Source organism: Hippoglossus stenolepis, chromosome 18, assembly GCF_022539355.2.
Source record: "Hippoglossus stenolepis isolate QCI-W04-F060 chromosome 18, HSTE1.2, whole genome shotgun sequence".
In the NCBI taxonomy this organism is placed as follows: domain Eukaryota; kingdom Metazoa; phylum Chordata; class Actinopteri; order Pleuronectiformes; family Pleuronectidae; genus Hippoglossus; species Hippoglossus stenolepis.
The window spans coordinates 5,620,186-5,640,307 of NC_061500.1; the positions used below are offsets into that span (position 1 = coordinate 5,620,186).

Consider the following 20,122-nt stretch of genomic DNA (forward strand, 5'->3'; position numbering starts at 1 on the left):
ACGAAGCACCACCACCATCACTTACCACCTCCTTTCCTCCCTCACCCTCTCATGCTTTTATCCCTCTAACATAATCTTTTGTCTCTGGCCTCCTTTCACTCTCTTTCCAGAGCTGGCTGCAGGCTATTTTTTTCCTGTATATGGTATCTTTAGTCACTGATGACGAACCAACGCCGGAATAGAAAATGTGAGACATTGCTCAGCGAGGCTTTTTGATGGGACGAAGGGGGCTCTGAAAATCATCTGCATATCATTCAGCCTCTAATGTGCCAATAATACTTTGAGTCTATAACCAACCTTCTGGCGCTGAGCTGGGGTTTTATATCAACAAATAAAAAAAAAAAGGAAATGAGATGAGATGTTTTCATATTTTAATGCGTCGGTGACTGCCAAAGAAAAGACAGGCCTCTAAATGCCCCTCGGAAGTGGAAGAAATATGAGGTCTTAGTCAGGCTAAAGCATTTAAACATGAGTCACATCGGGGATAAGTTGAGAGAGCGGTGACAGTGAATTTTCCCTCTTTGAGAAACGAGAGAAAGAAGAGAATAATAAGAAGCTTTATTCATTCTAAAGGAATTAATAAGCATCAGATTGTTACATCAATGTCAGGAGTATGTGGTTCACAGAGCCCTGTGTAATACCTCTGTCCAACACCAGGTGTCACTGTGCCACTGCAAAAGAGTCAGTGTTTCTTTATAGGATGACAAATCCTGACTTGACAGTTTTTTATTAAGAAAAAGTGACATTTTCTGACACAAGGTCGATTCAAACATATTCTGCAGACTTAAAAAAAAATAAGTAGTACACTAGATGATGTTTTAAAAGGTAGTGGATAGATAAAAGTGGTGTATATGTCCTTAATTTTGTTTGTTATACGCAAGACACAACATCCCACATGTAACCCAGCATCATTAATCACCTTTTCAGTTTGCTAAATGACTAAATGTTAGTGACAACAACTTTAAGCTCTAACAAAGCAGCCTGGTCTATTTCTAGTGATGATCCAGGGTTCAAATAGCAGAAAGAGCTTTTGAACCACATTTTTATTTAAACATTTCCACTTGGTTGGTCGTCTGCCGCAGAGCCACAAAACTACCACCAAGAATCTACATGTTAACATCGCCAACACTTCACAAGCTGCATCTCAGACTGTGGAAACATTCAAGACAGTTGTCGCTGTCGACTTATAAAGCAAATCGAATGAATTCTGGGGACAACACATTATTTACATTTGAGACAATGATTGAATGTCAGTAGAATCAAGTATTTCACCAGCAAAAAGTAGCGTGAGGAAATATCATAAATACGTATTTGTATTGCAGAAAGTATTAATGACTAGAGAAATGTCAGGTTCCTCAGTTTAAGTTCAGCTGACACCATAAAACAAGAGGTTCTGCAGATCTATTGATACGAGTCTACATGTTCTGTCCTGAAGCGTCAAAGTGAAGCATCAGTCAGATGAAAATCATAGTTGAATCTTGCCCATTAGAGCAAACAGGTTTTACTTTGACTGATGATTCTTCTGTGGTTTTGAAGAAGCAACTTTTCAAAGTAAAGCTCTCAGCTGTTGGTTTTGTGCTAAAAGCCTCGAGCTGGTGTAAAAAGCAGTTCGAGCACTTTTAGTCCCTCGACACCACACTGACCTCTTTATGACTCAGAGAAAAGAAGTAAAATATAATCCTGGGTACTTGATGCATCATGTCTGAGCAATTATAACTAAACAGAATGAACTTTTCTGTAGTGCAAAATAAGCAGATAACATGGAGGGAGGGTGTGAACCAGACAGAACAACATGGCTGATGGGATTCAGACTGTGAAGGCAAGAGAGCAAATGAGAAGAGGAGAGAAATGTTGGCAGATCTAGTCCAGGAACAGATGGTGGTGTGGAGAATTCCAGGTAGAGTGTGTGTGTGTGTGTGTCTGTGTATTTGTTTCTATGCCAACTCTTAGTTAGCAGTATTTTCTGCTGTCTCCTGACACACAGGAATCCTGCTGTGCAGCACAAACAACCACTGATATGAGGAACCAAAATTCTCACTGCACCTAAACACATCACGGTTACAATCCTAACTAACTGCAACGAAGTAAAGCCCCTCACACTGAAATCCTCCTGCTCCTCCATCTTTAAGCAGCTTGTCCACACTCTACATCCAAAAGACGTTCGTGTTTTCATGTTGTTCCACAAACAAGTTCAAGCAGGTTAATCCTGTTACCAATTTATTCATAGGTCTCCTCTAAATATATGAAAATAACACATAACACCTCAGGATGTCACGTTTAGATGGAGACACCTGGAGAGGGATCAGACATAAACACTAGAGGCTTGTACACGTGCACAACTATTACTGGGATTTCATTTAATTTGATCTTCATCCTATTTGCATTTGAAATAATCAAAATGACAGAAGAAACTAATTTACAGGAGCAATCACAGTTTCTGGTAATTCACCAGCCTTCATTCTGCAGCAGCCTCCGAATTTAAATCAACTCTTTTTCACCTGAGAATAGCAGCTTGAAAATGAGTTGGATGGTTTGATGACTTGGAATAAGGAGAATGTTTCCTCTTTCATTCCCACTCAGCCTGAACGTCTCTGTGCAAGAATGGAACTGACAGATAGTTAGCAAGAGTGATGATGAACTGTAGATCAGTGAAAAACATTTGCTTTTCACTCAGATTTTCAGTGAGGAAACTTTTAAATTATTCTAATGGTGGATTTGTATCACTGACAACCACGTCACTCATTAGGACCAGGTCCGACGTCGGGGGGGGTTCTCCCTTTAGAGGCCGATGAGACGCATTTGTGTCTCTATTTGCTTCAGAGGCTGACAAATAAAAGTTTTTGTAAATGTTGGTAAGTCTCATGTCATCTCTTCAGAAAACCCTCAGGTTTTAGGCGGTCGTCTTTAAACAACGCTTCGGTTTTTAGAGATTGTTTTACTTCGGAGCTTAGGTCATAACGGGATGGTCACACCCACATGTGGCTGCAGAGGGCGCTGTTGCTCAGTTAAAGCTACATAGTGTTGCTTTAAGGGTCCTGCAAAAAACTACTGAGCTGGTTCAACAGATTAAGACGCGAGTTCTGGATCATTCCTTCTCTACACGACGCACATTCTCTCCTCTAGATCTTTACAGAGCTCAAATATTTCATTTCTTCTACTGGAGAAAGAAGAGGTGCAGTCTAATCCCCGGAGGCATCTCCATGCTCTGACTCTTCTGTGACAGTTCTACACCTGGACAAGCCTCCAAACTCGCGGCTCTATTATATTCACTTCACAGCCGGCGTCATGCTGCATTAGCTGTGTGAAGGGCCGACTGAGACGAGTGGCTGTCGTAAAATGGTTACACAAAGTTTCTGCAGCGCGCCATTATGTCTCCTCCTTGGAGGGCGCATTTCTCCTCTTTTATCTGGCGAGGCGTTGTGGTTACGGCCGTCTGCCTCTGTTCGGCTATAACAGGCCGCATTTCCTGGTGCATTTTGGGTAAAAAAAGAGAAGAGGATGCATTTGAATGACTTATAAGCAGTAGGGGAACTATGTCTTTTTTAACAAGGGGGTCCAATGGGAGCAGCCCCAGCTCCAACACCACCAACCCACACACGTTATCACATTTAGCATCGGGCTAACTCTTGATAATTTAATTTAGATGTAATAAAGAAGTGATAAGGCAAAGTGCATGTGACTGTACGCTTATTATTATTATTTATATAATTTATTACTTTATTGTCAATCTTGTTTTCCCTTTTAAATTCATTATGATGGAGGTTACAAAAATAAATTACATATATTTAAAAAAAGAAGAAACTCATTGAGCATTTTAATAATGCAAAGTTTTGAAAACATATTTTTGACAGTATAAAGAATGAACAATAATTTTACTCAGTCATGTGATCTGCTCCACTCACAGGCTAATAATAATAATAATAATAATACTTACAAACCACCATATTAAATCGGCTTAAATAAAATAAAATAAAAAAACTCCCAGTTATATCAAAGACAGCTTGTCTCTTCATCCAGGCTCATTAATATGTTAAGTGCAGCATCTTGTGCCATTCAGGGTTTCCAGGCTGTGTGAGGTCCGTCTTAAAGCTGAGGCCAGATTTTCTAAAGCTTTTGTGCTTTTTCTTCTGGGACGACACCCGTGTTTACACGCCTGTTCTTTTTTTAATGATGTGCACGTGGCATACTAATCACGCAGGTACACCAGGCTGGAATTAGAGGCTTACTGTTTGTCATTTAGAGGTGGATACACCATGTTTATGTAGTCTGCAGGTTTAATGCTGCAGCAGTCATCTAACATCAGCTGTATCGTCTCCACTGCCTCTTTCTGAAGTCTCAGCTACTGGATGTGCTGCTCAAACCCCAAAGCTTTGTGTATTTTGTGCATTTTACTCCATCGCTTTTCCATTTCTCTTAGAAATCCCTCGTCTCTGATTGGACCAACACTGTAACTAGACCAAGCATCATGAGTAATAACCTTTACTCTCATGTTTAACCAAACTGCAGAGGGAGAAAAGGTGAGAAAATCTGATTAAACTCATCTCACTGGTGATGCAGCTTTTGTAAACCAGGAACTAGACTTGTGGGGACATAAGGACCATATTCAAAACAATATAATATCACATTACGTTATGATAAAATGATTCAGAGCATGTGTAATGTTCAGCCACGTTTCCTATCGAAACTGTGGCTGCTTTAATTGGGCTGCGTGTGTGTTTGCTGTTCCAAAAATAAATTGAACACGTGATTGATTCCCCCAAAAAAACGCCGCTTGTTAAATTCCCCCCCAAGAAAAAAAAAAAAAAAATCACATTGCATCAGTGCAGCAGAGAAGAGTGAGGGAGCAACATCAAAAAGAAACTGTTCCTGTGGGAAAAGCTTTTTCTTTTTTCTTTTTAAATTAATGACGTCCTCGAACCTTATTACAACATACTGGTAAATGGTAATAAAAAAATTGAATACATATGAGGTTTAAAGACGTAATTTTGAGAAGATAAGGAGATTATTTTATTTACAGCCTGGCTCAGGTGATGATACTATTTTTGGACACAACACCTGAAAAGTGGAAGTGGTCATAGTTAGATTAATGAAAGCCTGGTTTGTGTAATACATCATCTCACGCAGGGAGAAGAACATTTCTGTTCTCTTCTCGTTCCTCCTTCTCATCCTTACACCTCTGCCTTCATTTTCTCACTGTTCCCTCCCCTCCTGGTTTACTGTCTTCATCCTCCCCATCCTATCTTGTGTCCCACCTTCTCTGCTGCTCTCACTCCCAGTTCTCTCGTCCTATTCTTATTTTAATCCCCTCTCTTCCCACAGTCCTGTTTTCCATCCCACAGTCACTCCCACAAACAACAGCTGAAGCTCCAGAGGTTAAGTAACGTACGAAGGGGAAAAGGCAACAAGTTACGTGACTTAATAAACAAATCACCATAGATAAACATCCTCCCTGTGAGACTTGCCTCTGGCGCTGAACTAACAGGGCCGAGCTGCTCCAATCGGGGCGCTGCGTTTCAGTCACGTGACAGCGCTCTGTTCGTGACAGGGCAGGGTGAGTAAGAGAAAGGGAGATAAAAGAGGAAGAGGAAGAAACAAAGAAGCAGGGAAAGAGTGAGGGGCAACACGATGGAGTGATAGGAGGTGGAAAGGGAGGAAGAGCCTCAGGGACACCGTGAGAAAGAGGAGAAGACGGAGTGAGGAAGAGGCGTGAGAGAAATGTGAGGATGTGACAGAGACATGAAAGAGGGGGAGAGAAAACAGGGACAGGCAGAGGGAGGGAGGGAGAGGGAGAGGGAGATGGAGAGAATGCCCCTGAGAACTGGAGGAAGAAGACGTGAAAATAGAGCGATGGAAATCAAAGAACAGAAAAGTTTTAAATCAATTTAAAAATAAATAATCTGGTGGCTGTTGCCATCTGTCATCAACCAACCATTTAAATTATTAAAATCTGACCAATCAATAAATTGGGAGGGGGCTCTTGAGTTGACGTGTCACGTGTAAAACAACAGTGCAGAGCAGTGATGTGACTCTTACATAAGAAATAATGTAGTAAACAACAATATCCACTGAGGCTGCTGCAAAAACACCATGAGCCAAAGTGGAGATGATCACATGTGCAACAGTCAAAATCACGGTGACGTAAAACTCCCGTCACGGATGGTTGGCAGACGATATGAGCGAGACACAAAGGTCAGTGAAGAAGGAGAAGGAGAAGAAGAAGAAGAAGAGAGATAAAGGCAGCGGCAGAGAGAGACAGTGAGAGCGAGCTCATCTGAGAGGCTGAGGCAGCGCGTCCAGAGACTTCTCTCTGATTAAGGACTTTCAGCTGACATGGTAATTAAATATGGAGTATGAGGGAGCGGCACCACACACACACACACACACACACACACACACACACACACACACACACACACACACACACACACACACACACACACACACACACACACACACACACACACACACACACACACACACACACACACACACACAATTCAGTCCAACACTTTACGCTCTGGTTAGCTGTGTATAATTTACCACAAGAGGTAATTTGCTAACAGTTAAATTGTCTCTCGCTGTCACACACACACACACACACAAAGTCATTATGTACAATTCCCAAAACCAGGATTAAAATGCACATATGCATGAATTTTCTACTTTAAACAGAGGAGCGCCGATTATCACTCAAACACACACACACCCAGAGTCTCTCACCTCTACAAAGATGAAACATGGGATGATGGAGTAGCTGCGCAGGGTGTTGTTGGACGCCATCTTGTCTCCTGTCGGGGAGACTTGTCCTCTCAAGGATTCACGTCAGCTCACTCTGTGGAGACGGGAACATCAAGTGTCAGCGTTCATTATCTGATCATGACAAACACGCACCACTGACATCTCTAACTATTACAGTGGATTATTAATGGCACCGACACGGTCCGGTAATGGAAACCTGTCGCCTACAGACACAGATTGTCGTTTTCATTTACACATGATTATATCTCAAGGACAGCTGAACTTTCTGTCCTGCCCATTTATCTGCAACAAAAGACACAAAATAATGAGGGAGGTGAAGTTTCCTTTCCCCCGACCCGGCAGGATGTGCAAATGAAAACAAATCTGCTCTCATTTACTCTGCACAAAGATAATCAGCACGTCATTATCTGCATATGTCTGTCAAAAACACTGCAGAATCCCCATTCATCACCATCCATTTATCCTGAGTTAACAGCGGCAGAGAGGAACGAGCGTAAGAGATGAAATTATCTTGTTCTTTGTGAATTCCCTCCGATGGATCCCAAAAGCATTTAGAGGATTCAGGTGCTCTGATATGACCCAAGTCTCCTCTCAGTCAAAAGGGCCCATTAAATCACCAAAGGGAGAAGGACTGGATGATTCTGCTGCATCTGATAGTTGCACCTGCAGTTGTTTATCACCTTACTAATTGATTAATTGATTGATTAATATCCCGTTGAGTTCACCACCTGTAAGGCAAAGAGCTGTTCAGGGTGGATTGAGGCCTATTGTCTGCTACTACTACGATATTTTCAAAAATAATCTTCGTTTTACAAAATATCACCAGATGAAAACTCAAAAAACGACCACAAACGCTCAAACAAGCCTACCAGGCCAGTAGGTGGCGATAAAGTCGACATCATCTATCAACAGAGAAGGACGGCGTGGTCCAACTGCCTCCGTTCTGCCTCCATCATCTTGTTTTATCGTCTTCTAGCGAAGCTTCTGCTCGTCGCAAACATTGTCCGATGGTGAATAGCAAACTGATTAGCGAGAGTGGGAGTCAAATAGAGATATGAAGAGAAGAGACAAATGCTCGTCTCTACATCCTGCTGTCTTTCTTGAATAGAAATAAAATGGGCTGTCGGAGTTTTGTGATAAAAAAACAAAACATCGAACAACCCTCTTATCTGAACAAAGCAGCACAAAGTTCAACAACAAGTCAACAGTCAAGTCGATAAGAGGAATCACAGCAGCAGTCAGAGTCTCACAGCTCAGGGGCAACACCCGTGTCCAACTACAGTATAAAGTCTGGTTTGGTTCCTCTTTGCTCTTGTCTTATTGTTTGGCCTCTTTTATCCACATGACACAGTAAAGTGATGTCAGACGAAGACAAACAGTCCAAATTCCTCACATATTTATCTGTTCCCTCTTCCCAAGGTGGGGGGGGGGTCAGAGAGATAGCAGCTGGAGGAAGGTGCAACATACCTGAGAGAATTCACTCTGACACTGGACAAAGTCTGAGAAGACACACAACAATGGTGATGTGACACGAAACCATTTAGATATAGTGTCCAATAGAGGAACTACAATCTAATGGTGCACAGCCACTTTGACTTTATCAGCTTATAATGCACACGGCAGATCAGATTTGGTGATGACGACACAACTGATAACTTGTTAACGTCAGTACGACCCTGTCAGTCTCAATGATGCATCATTTATGAACAATAAATATTAAATAAAAGTATGCTGCTTGTGTTTCAGTCTGAAATAGCCTCTTCTACCATGGATTTTACCTGGTAGAAGTCACTATTTGATAGATTAATCCCAAAACATGACATTGATTATTGATATTTAACATTCACTGAAACACTCTTTTTACAACTGAACCAGGAAAGTATTAATGTGCATCTTCAAATTTAAAAAACAAACATGAAATTATGAACTACAGTGAGTCAAAAGACGCCTTTAACCTTTCTACAAGTTGCTTGCTGCGTATCATAAAGTGTTAGTTCAGCTCACTGATTATTTAGGCACAGGATATCGTGACAGCAGGAGTAGAGGCTGTATTATAAGTGCGGATTGCAAATATCCTTCTGCACTCATGAAGCTCCACTGACCCAAACTCTTCAGCCCATTAGAAAACTCTTCAGGCTCCCCCTGCAGAGATGAGACACAGGGAGACACTGAGGCTGGCAGCTCTAATCAGTCCCCGAGTGTCTCTATCCCATCTCATTCAACGCTCGGGCTAATCAAAACAACATGTGCACAATCTGACCAGCTTCACTCAGGGTTATGCAAAACTAAAGTCTGCTCGTGTCTGTAAATAAAAACACACCGACGGCTTCGAATCCTGCCTCGTGATGTTTGGAACGCTTGCATCACTGCAGGTGACCGCAGCTGCAGAATTTACTCTCCGATCATTCCTCCGCTGCAAAAACAAAATATTAAAATTCATCTGTCTCTCCTCTCGCAGGAGGATCAGCTCAAACATCCACTCAAGTGTCAGCTGTGGAGCTTATTCTGGTGTCAGAGTTCACTTAAGAAGAGTGAGTAGCTGTCAGGCAGGATTGATGGACGCTCTCCCGGTTCCCCTCGAACCGCAACCACCTACCAGAGAAGTCTTACATGCCGTGTAAATTTAATTGCTTTCTGTAAATCCATAAGAAAAAAAAGCTACAGCTGAACATCCCCTGCTATCCATCACGCCGCGCATTACCGCTGTAATCGGCCTCCAGTGACTTAGTGACTCTTCAGATTACCGCAGGTGGAGAGGCATCAGCCACAGAGTATAGTCGTGTTTGTAATGTGGTTAAAGCTGCAGGAATTAAATGACCACACTAATCACGTTTACGCTGTGATTACATCCGATTCCCCACAAAACGCTCACTTTTTAAACACTTCTCGACAACCGCCAACAGGAAATCAATTATTCATCGTCACGTCTGCAGCTCGCTCCACCGAACCAGGGTTTTATCAGCCTGGAATTTATTTGATATCAAGGGGAAATTTGATTTATATGAATTCTATATCATCTACAGCTTCCAATGCAAACAGTATATTAGTCAAGCGGAAAGAAATATAAGTTATCTTAACTTGCACAATCAAATAAAAGTTGGAACTTTGGAAAATAGGGCAATAAAGAACTTTACACTGCAGTTGAGAGTCGTTAGTCACAAAAATATATATTTATAAAAATATAAATGAGGAGATAATACATCTGTAAGTTTATAGAAGTCAAAAGTCAAGAAAAATCTTTCCAATACAATAAAATAGAAAGAAATGACAAGATGACATTCAACAAAAGCCCCAAATCAATTATGTTGTTATCACAGAATCTGTCCTGCATCTAAACCACTTTACCACAGGCGTTCCACAAACAATACAAGATCATTTAGTAACTATGGCAACGTGTGTTCACAGGCAGCAGTTTCCCCTGATCACTGACAGTAAATCAGACGTGTGTGCCGTGACTGTATCTTCATTACACACAGCGAGTCGTCTTCATCATATCACAGATTCCTCGTGAGGCTCAGCTGCTCATACTCAGAAACAGTTAAAATCTCCATCAGCTCTTTGTGAAACCAGAGAGGAGATATAAGCAGCATCCACCGAAGGGTCATTTAACAGTAATGGTCCATGTTGAACATATTACAAGTTCATATTAATTAGTTGTGGGGTTTGTTTGTAATCAATACACAGAAAGGCATGAAAACCCCTAGTTATCTAAGAGGTACTGCACAAACTAAATTATATGACTACTGTTGCTAACACTTACATTTTCTAATTAGGGAGCCGGGGTTTGGAGGATTCTTCCCCTCTAGACTCTCTTAAGGCTCAGCAATCGTTTGTGGCAGGAAGGCGAAACCCCCTCGGGGCCTATTATGGACGTTTGCAATTGGAATCTGTCGGTGCTATCGGAGGTTGAGTCGGCATGTGAGTCGAGCGCAGCACCTCTGCCTCACTCTCTCTCTGCAGCTCCAGCCACTGCAAAACGTCCACGCCCTCCTGCTACTGGGATTGTGCGACCTGACAGAACTGTTGTAGCTGGTGAACGCGTCAGAGTGAACCTGTCTGGCTCTGCAGGGGGAGGAGGGTTGTGTCTTTACCTCTAAATGTACTGTGTCTTTACATTTTGGGAGGTTTCTGTGCCTCTGAATGGATTTTGACATTTGGTTTTTACTTTCATTATTCTTGCGTAGTTATTTGATGGATTGTAAGATGTCCCTCGGTGTTAAGAAATCAAATGTATAACTATCACAACAACCTGTTCTCACATCACATCAGCATCAAAAAGTGAAGTATCTTTCAAGAACAACTGCAACAAGTCTGTTTCGTCACTAAACCAATCAAAGAAGTAACTTTTTTTCAGTTCTACACAAGCATCTCACAACTTGTAATTGCTTCAAATGACAATTATTCTTTGTGAGTGGCTCCGAACCTTCAACCTTTCGACACGCGCAGACTATTTTTATAAACGACTCTGAAACAGTGCGATCCACGCTTTTATATCCGTCCTGTTCGGTGTCAAGTCATGCAGAGCGAAGACTCAGGCAGTTTAGCAGTTGGACTGTGAGCCCGACGATTTGACTCGGAGGCTCCGTGACAGATGAGTTAAATGAGGGAATTTAAGGGGGCAACACTCGGTGGCAAAGAGTTCACACTTAACTCATTTCCCTCTCTCACACCAGAGCCGCCCCACAGCTCGGCGGAGTCACAGCGCCGAACAATCGGACTTAGTCACAGGAAAAGTCTCGACATGATTTCTCTTCTTCTCCAGCCCCGAGGACACGGCGCTTTCAAAAGGTGGTTCAAAGATTAGAACCAAGGAGCATTTTTCTTCCAATTCCAGGGAGCCAGTTAATTACAGTCAGATGAAAGGTGATCAGATTGTCTTCACAGCGGCGAGCTCATGAAAGGAGCAGCCTACAGGCCTTGTCAGGATTCATCAGCGTCTCCTCCCCGCTCAGCCCGGCTGGGATGACTTGGTCTAGACAGAACTGCGCTCCGCGCAGACGGCGAGAGCTGAGTGTGAAGTATTGAGCCTGGAAATATCCTCGGATTGACCATCTCCTGGTCTCCAGCTGAGTGAGCTTAGGCCGCGATGACTAACTGAATGTGACTAAACGGTCACTGCGACAGAGTCGGTGACGGAGCTGGGAGTCAGACAAACTGGCCGTGGAGAAATGAACTATCTCCTGCAGTTATCAGAGTTTAGCATGTGACCTTCTCTGCCTCTGCACTTGAACAGAGGACCATCAGTTATTTGAAGTCAGGACCATCCGTTAAAACATCGTGGTTCAAACTGCGGCAAAAAGGCAACTGCACCTTTGGACAATTTGAACTTCCACACAGAATCCCTGCAGGGATAGAACAAAACAGAATCATCTGAGCTTCTTTCTACAGGCAGGTGTAGAACTGCTTATAATGACTGCTCTTGTTATCTGGCTTATTGAAGCTCTGTGCACATGAGGCTATTTTCAGTTCTTCTAAGAACTGAGGAACACGTTTGCTGGGAAAGATTCCAACTCCCCATGCCGGCTTGTGTCCTAATCTACAGTCTACTGTTGTGCCTTTTGTATGCCCCTGCTATTATCAAATGATTATTTTCACGTTTAATACACAAAATTAACCTTTTCTTCCTGATCTGTGAAAAGTTTCATGGTAAACTATGTGTATAAATCTCTTCTTTTACGTTTGTTGACTGAACAACAGCTCACACTCTCCCATGAACACAGAACTGTCCTGTAGCTTCCCCTCCTGCCAGCAGAGCAGCTCTGTATTTTGCAATGTATAAAATGATTCTTGATTTTGCTCATTGGTAAAAGATCTGCACAAATGCAAGTAAGCGTTAAGATAAAATAACTTCCCGCTGCATTTCCCCTGCAGAGCTTCACATCAGAATGGGACGAGGACTCACAGCGGACAGAGCAGAAGGAACAGAGAGAGACAGCAAAGACGGAGAGAGGAGAAATACAGAGGAGGCAGACAAATGATCGAGTGAAATCATTTCAGCAGGTGGTTCATTGGGGGGGGGAGAAGAACTTCTCCTGGGAAATGCTTCTTGTCATTTTCAGTGGGAGTCTGGAGCAAAGTCCTTATAAATGGTTTCTCTTTTGCTGGCAGCCACAGTTCTCGGTGCCTCCGCACATCACACCTCCCGTCTGCACTCAGGGTTCAACATACGAGTTTAAAGATTCTTATTCTCACACTGAAGAAACCTTCTACAATAAAAACGAATAAAGAGCGAGCAAAGAAAACAGTGCTCGGAGAAAAACACATTTACTAATGACACACAACCTTGGGATCGCTGCACCTGCTGCAACTATGATCGACCGTTTCCTACCGTTTTAAAACTGAGACACAGATGTTGAGAGTTCTCTTCCTACAATATTCAGAATATTCTTTATTCCAAACCTTACATTGTATAAAGATGTCTTATATTTCCGGTCTAAAAAGTTTTGAGTTCAATCACAGCAGATATTTTGCTTGAAAAGAGCAAGTACCATGTGTTACAGAGTGTTGCATTATGGGTTGTTTGTTCGACCTTTAAACTGTTTGCTTTGGTCCAGTTTTCTCCGTCACATGTTCTGCAGCCACAGAAAAGAACAATTCAAGAAGAGTTCTCATGCGTCTTCACTGCAGAAAGGAACCAGGGACAGAAAATCCGTCAAACAGACAAGAATAACATCTGTCGCAGATGATGAGCTCAAAGAGGCTGGAGTCTGCAAACTGTCAGAGAAAATAATTATGTGAGAGTAAGAGAGGATGTGACTCACGACAGTAACTCCAGGGACAGTGAGCTGTCTGCGGACGTCCAGCTGAACAGACATTCTGGTAAACAGCCAAACTCTGTTATTGTCAGACGGGTGAAGGGAGGATGAGGAAATTGCAGTTGTGCTACTTGTTTTTACCGATGTTGTTTTGTGTGGAACACGGAGCGATCACTCACACGAATACGAAGAATTACTGCAGACATGCTCACTCTATCTTTTGTGGCCTGTGCTATAAAACCAACCTTTGCAATGGTAATATTATAATATAAATGTTAACTATAAAAATATAAACCCCTTGAGACAAAACGAGGATGTTGTACCCAGAAGAGCATATTGTTGCATAGACATAGTTTGTGTATCCAAAGTCTGACACGGACCAGAAACAACACAACAGACGCAAAACCACTGATGTCTTCAAATATCTTTTTTAAGGTATTTCACCTTTCACGCTGCAGGAGGACTCAAGCCTCCGTATCTCCTGATGTCTCACAAAACGTACACAACAATCATGTCAAACAGCGCGAAGAGAGTCGATGCACAAAAGTACAACCGAGTGCTCGAATGTTGCAAGAGTGTTTTGCCCACGACACAATTTGACAAAAGAAGATGGAAGAAACTTACATCTACAAAAACATGGCCAAGAAAAATCAGAAGCAACGAGGAACAGTATGGATTTGAAATGACTTCTCTCGGGAAATGAGCTTCATATCCTTCAGCTTTACTGGAAAGTCGACACGACGCCCGGCGACAATAAACAGCAGAGGACATATAAATGTCAAATGCAAAAGACGAGGAAGTTGAGATGAGAAACAGAACAAAGTTCAAAGTAAATCATGATCAGGCCTTTTTAGAGAATCTGAACTTTTTTTAAAAGAAAACTTCCCCTGAGAAAGACTTGAAGACATAAAGAAGCATGAGAAAAGAGGAGAGGAAATATATGAAGCTCATTCCTTCAGATGCTGGTAAAGAGCAACACGTACAGACTCAAAGTTCCTCCACAACATGTCTGTGTTTCCAAATATCACGGCTCTGTCTCGGCTGCTGGCCTGAGTTTCACCCTCGTGTCTTTTCCCCAGATAAAGAGCAGTGGTGGGGGGGTTTTCTGAAGCTCTTTTAAGCCCTTTGCCCGAGTCGTGATCGTTTCCTCCGCAGTGTCATATCTCTTTCTGCTCATTTCACCAACCGAACGAGAACACAGCGGTTTTTATTATCAGCTGCTTTGTTACCACTTTAAATTCTCCCTTTGAATGTGGGCTCATGGTAAATAAACATCTTCATGAGGTCGGGGCTTTTCTGGTCTGAGATTCCTTCTCCTTATTATTTCTTCTCTTGACTTATTGATTGTTCATGTGGCTTAAATTAGATTATATAACTATTTCAAATATTAAATTAAGATATCTATTTAAAATGCTGCATGAATATACGCACTGAATTATTCCAGCAGGAATCGTGGTTGTTGTTTTCCTTCCAAACTAATTTCAGTAGCAGACATCTTCAAATGCTTCAGGTAAATTTGCATATGTATAAATGTTAAAAAGTAAAAAAAAATGCAGTTTCACAGGCCGCTCACAGGCTTCTCTGTGTGAGTGTGTGTGAGAGTGTGTGTGTTTTCGTTTTGTGTGCTGAATGCTGAGTGATGCTGTGCGAGTTGGTCTCACGCTGCCTCACAACATCTCCGTCTATATTTAGATCAAAAACGAGCTCTTGGTCTGTGAGTGTTCAGCTGTTTTTCAGTCCAATAAAAAAAAAAAAAACATCAGAACCATCACAGTATCGTCCTCCATGCCCGGCAGCCGGAGAGTCCACATTACTACATCCTACTTCTGTGGCTACGCATCGTCCTTATCGTCACTGAAATCAATTTAATATGTTCCAGAAAGTTTAACATGAGTTAGAACCCAACATGTCTGTAAATTTAATTCTGGTCGTGTAGGTTATAGAAACACATGAAGAAAGGTGGAGCTGCTCCAACAACTTTACATCAGAAGTCACTTAACTAGAGGTTGTGGAGGTGATGCCTGATCTGTGTATGTCAGACATCCACCAGCGATAATTACGTTTCCGACACAACGCATAATTTGCAGTTTAGTTGCACATTTTCAAGGAGCTGGGGCTGGATGACCTCACAAACCGTTCCATAATCACAAAAACGACAAACAGGAAGAATTGCAGCACCTAGCAACAGTACGAGTGAGTCACTATAACTAGAATGTCACTCAGTGGAGCACATACAGTAACTGCAAATTCCACACACTCATAGAAATCAGCTCCCTAAACACGCCAGATTTTCCCATCAAGATTCATGAATTATTCTCTGAGAAAATATCGAAAATGTTGAAGAACGCCCCAAATTTAATTCTGTACATACTCGGTTCTGTTATAACGGAAAACATCTAAATAAGATCAGCAGCCTTAAATATGGTCAATTACCATGTATATTTAAACACACACACACACACACACGCACACACACACACACACACACACACACACACACACACACACACACACACACACACCCCCAACAGCCAGCAGGCATATTTGGCTGCAACTTGAATTATTCCCCCATTAGCTCCCATTCACATCCTGACTAATTATATACACGAGTGTGCGCTGAGAAGCTCAGGCCGCATTCTGGCACGCTATAAAAACACCCATTAGAGCCGACAACACGCAACAACATTAATCAAGCCTCCTTGTACATGTGTGGACGTTCAGCCAAAATTTCACGCCGCTCTCTCTCTCTCTTATGTGGCCTCTGGAAAACCCCCCCGACAGAAATATTCACGAAGTAGCTGCCGGTTGTTATCGCTCTTGCCTCTCGCACTTTATCACCCGAATATGCATCAGTCGTTCCTACTGATAAAACCAGGGGCCACTCAATTTCCGGAAGGCAGGTCTTATCTCACCTCAGGGCCAATCATCTCCCCCGGAGACGTCACAGTGACAGATCTACTGCTCCAATCAGGACGCCCCCCCACCGCACTAATAACACCCCTGCCACATCTAGTGGTAATCAAATGCCTGCACTAGACCAATGATAGTGTGTAGTCTGAGTGGGTATGTGTGTGTGTGTGTGTGTGTGTGTGTGTGTGTGTGTGTGTGTGTGTGTGTGTGTGTGTGTGTGTGTGTGTGATCAATAGCCAGTCTGTGGGTGTGGGAGTAGAAGAGGCGTTAGAGTTCAGGGGTCACTGCTTCCTGCGTCCTTACTACTACTATAAATCTGCCTGATGTTTTTATTTCCACAACACAACGCAGCGGCCGGTGTTTCCCCCCTTTCATTATTGTCGTTTGTAACACATTTCAAAAACAGCACCTTGCAGCTAATATGATTTTTCTCTCCTCCCCACGTGTTAAAGTGGACCTTAACAGCTTTGTGTGTTTGCAGCTACAAAAGGCAGCAGTTTCCTCCTGAAATAATACGCATTTGTGTGTCCACTCTCCCTGAGCACCTACTCACTGCTGTTCGAGAGGAATTTCACAGGTGTGTTTTCATCAATTGCTGCGTGAAGAAGTCGTCAGACACCGGAGCTGAATTTCATTTCCACAAATCTCACGGGACGCCCCGGTCGTTTGGAATAAAGCCTCCAGAGCTCCATCACCTGAAGACTTAACTGTAACACAGGCATGTTCTTGCTATAAAATCTCAGTTTAATAGAAACTAGGCGTGTAGCTCTCCAGCACGTCATCACACAGAAGACACAATTAATGCTCCTGTAATGACCAATGTAATGACCAAAACATCTTAATCAGAACTCGTCAGCCTTATGGTTCTGTTTGTGCCTATCATCATTTTACAGTATTTGTAACTTATCTTCTGTCTTTTCTTTCTTTAACTTCACTTCTTTGACTTCTACTGTTTTCCTTTTCAACAAATTCTACTTTCCAACACCTTACATCTTTCTTTCTTTTTAATCCAGGCTTGTGTTACCTTCCTTTGCCATGAAAATAAAGCAAACTGTAGTTTTCCATGTGACTTAATTATATGAATCTGTACACGGAGCTGGTTCACACCAAACACAGTGACTGTTCAACTACAATTTCAAAATGAATACATAAAAATCTGATGACATGTGAACCTGACATTAGAAAATAAATGATGGTGACAATTAACTGAGTCCCACATCAGTGTAATCACTGCTGCCGATGATGTCACAGGTGAACGTCACAGTAGTGTATCACTGCCTGGTGTGATGATGTCATCGTGACCTCAGTCTGTCTTCTTATCTGACTGATCAAAAGTGACGTAAACTGCTTAAGGGGAGACACACACACACACACACACACACACACACAACCCTCTGTTGTGCACAAGCGAAACCTTGTGTGCACGACGTCTGCATGTGCACACTCACGTCTGACACACCACACTTGTGCCTTTATGTAGAAATGCATTGTGGGTGGGTGCCAAGAGGTGTCTTGCGTTCAGCCGACCCTGCTGTCAGCCGGGGAGAGGCTCACCTGATGCCCAGCCACCTGCCATCTGTCTGCTAACTAATACCATTTGCCTGCTACCGTGTTCCACAGGGACGAGCATGAATACAACTGTCAAATCGGAAAAAAAACACAAACTGCACAAATTCACAGGTTCGAGCTCCAAATGGCCAGAAGAAGGATTCGCCTCTGGGTGGGTGATACCGTCTTATTTCCAGCACTCGGCAGAGGGACACGAGGGGGGATTGAATGCAAACAGCAGCATGCAGTGAGGAAGAATGGAAGTAAAAACCAGCAATGTTTGCCTGTTTCTCGGGGCGTAGGCACACAGGAAGCACTGTGCACTAATTAGAGAGCAGGTATTCAGCACTTCTTCACCAAGAAATAAAGGCCAACACTGACTTCTGCTTCATTCAGGACCCTGCAACCATGCGTGATCATCTGCAAGGCCTCCGAGCTGCAAATCTGAAAATAATATCACATGCATTGTGATTTTTATCTTATTATGATCATTATTGGGCCAAGTCTGCAGCCTCATGCACACAAACTGAAGCTTCCAGTAAAATATACATTATATGATGCCAGGAAGCTGCTGAGAAAGAGGTTCAACCTCATTTCTATCAGATAAGAATCAGAAAATGAATATTATCTCTACTGTCAGGAGCACTCGGAGGATGATGAGGTTAATATCCAGCTGTGATATTCAAGCTAAAGCCCAGGCTGCACATGCACAGCACCGTTTTTTCTGAGTATAATAACCGGAGAGACAGTCAGAGGAGGAGGACGCCACGCTGCACTGAATTAATTTCAAGGTTACCCTCATCAAGGAACCATAATAAGCCTGGGATTTCAGTGTTTCAGTGATCTGAGAGCCATCCACTGCTCGGTGCATGTCTGGGGAAGGGGAGGAGGAGGAGGAGGAGGGGGGGGGTCTGCTGGAGGAGGAATAGCCAGCCTCAGAGGTTGGGGGGCGGGGAGATGGGTACAAAATGTTTGCTGAACTGGAGGCTCGTTTGCTCAGCAACGGCGGCGACACGTTTGCACAAATATTCGTTATTTGGAGACGAATGCGCAAGAGCAGAGGCGCATAATCGAATTAGATTTTTTTTAAAAATCACATTTGCGCGTAAAGACGCACAGGAGGAGGGCGGTCACTGTTGCTAGTAGAGACAGGTGTCTGTCTAAAATACCGATATCGACATCTGTTACAACCATTAAAACACAAGTGTCCACACGTTCTCCGTGGACGAAATCGGTTCCAGGCGCAGAAACCGTGCATCTTTACGCGCTTGGGTGCGTTTAATCAAATCAAGACCCGTGCGCTTTGACTTGATTACGGTCCGAACTTGCTTCAGCAACAGACAATGGCCACACACACACACACTCACTCCCATTTCTTCTATCTCTCCCCCACTTACCGCGGTGTGATGAGGCAATAATCCGGTGAAAAGGCGAATCCATTGAAGAGAAATGCGGATAAAAAAGGGGGACGAAGGGAAGACGTGAGCGCTCCCGCTACTACTAACAGGCTACTACTACTCCATGGGCTCAGAGAAGCTCTGGGTTTGTGATGGGGATCACGCAGCGTGTGTGTGTGTGTGTGTGTGTGAGAGAGGATGGATGCTGTGCCTTGTCGGCGGGGGCGGGGACAAGGAGACGCGTACTGGGGTCCAGTGGAGCGTGTTTGATTCCGTGTAGGGACCTTGTGTTAAAAGCAAGTCGCCCGTCTCGCCCCGCGTTGTTTCCCGTGCAGCCATGTCTCGCCCTGCACAGAGGTCCACATCCTCCGGGAACGACCGCTTCTGTTCTTCATTATTCTACATCTCCTCATCCTCATGATGCTGCCACATTGTCACGTGCACACATGCACAGGGTGGAAGAGCTGTGAATGTGAAATTATGAATGTGATATCATGAGATGGGCATAAAAATGAACTATGTGTTGAATTGATTGAAGACGTTGGTCAGTTAGAATGTGAATTCAAAAATTAAATGATTGGAAATGTGTGTTTCCAATAATTATTTATTTCAGTTTGAGACCAACAGTCTAAAATGGATAGATGATGGTAATTAAAAGAATTATAATAACTTTATTTGTATAGCACTTTAAAATACAAGTAACAAAGTGCTTTACGACAAAAAGACATCAAGTCCAAATAAGAACAAGAATTA

The 20,122-nt window shown here is 42.9% G+C and overlaps 1 protein-coding gene across 2 annotated transcripts in view; it reads right to left on the bottom strand.

The window, feature by feature from the left end:
• The window catches only part of plppr1 (phospholipid phosphatase related 1), a 37,061-nt gene extending 17,268 nt beyond the window's left edge, over window positions 1–19,793 (bottom strand). Inside the window, exons 1-2 of one of the 2 annotated variants that reach the window (XM_035141624.2) lie at window positions 19,370–19,793; window positions 6,721–6,832 (exon numbers count right to left, since the gene is read on the bottom strand). In XM_035141624.2, the coding sequence (XP_034997515.1) occupies window positions 6,721–6,780 (60 nt within the window). In that variant the 5' untranslated portion in view covers window positions 6,781–6,832; window positions 19,370–19,793. The remainder of the gene's footprint in view (window positions 1–6,720; window positions 6,833–19,369) is intronic. The other variant, XM_035141622.2, reaches the window with a different exon arrangement.
• Window positions 19,794–20,122: the final 329 nt, after the last annotated feature.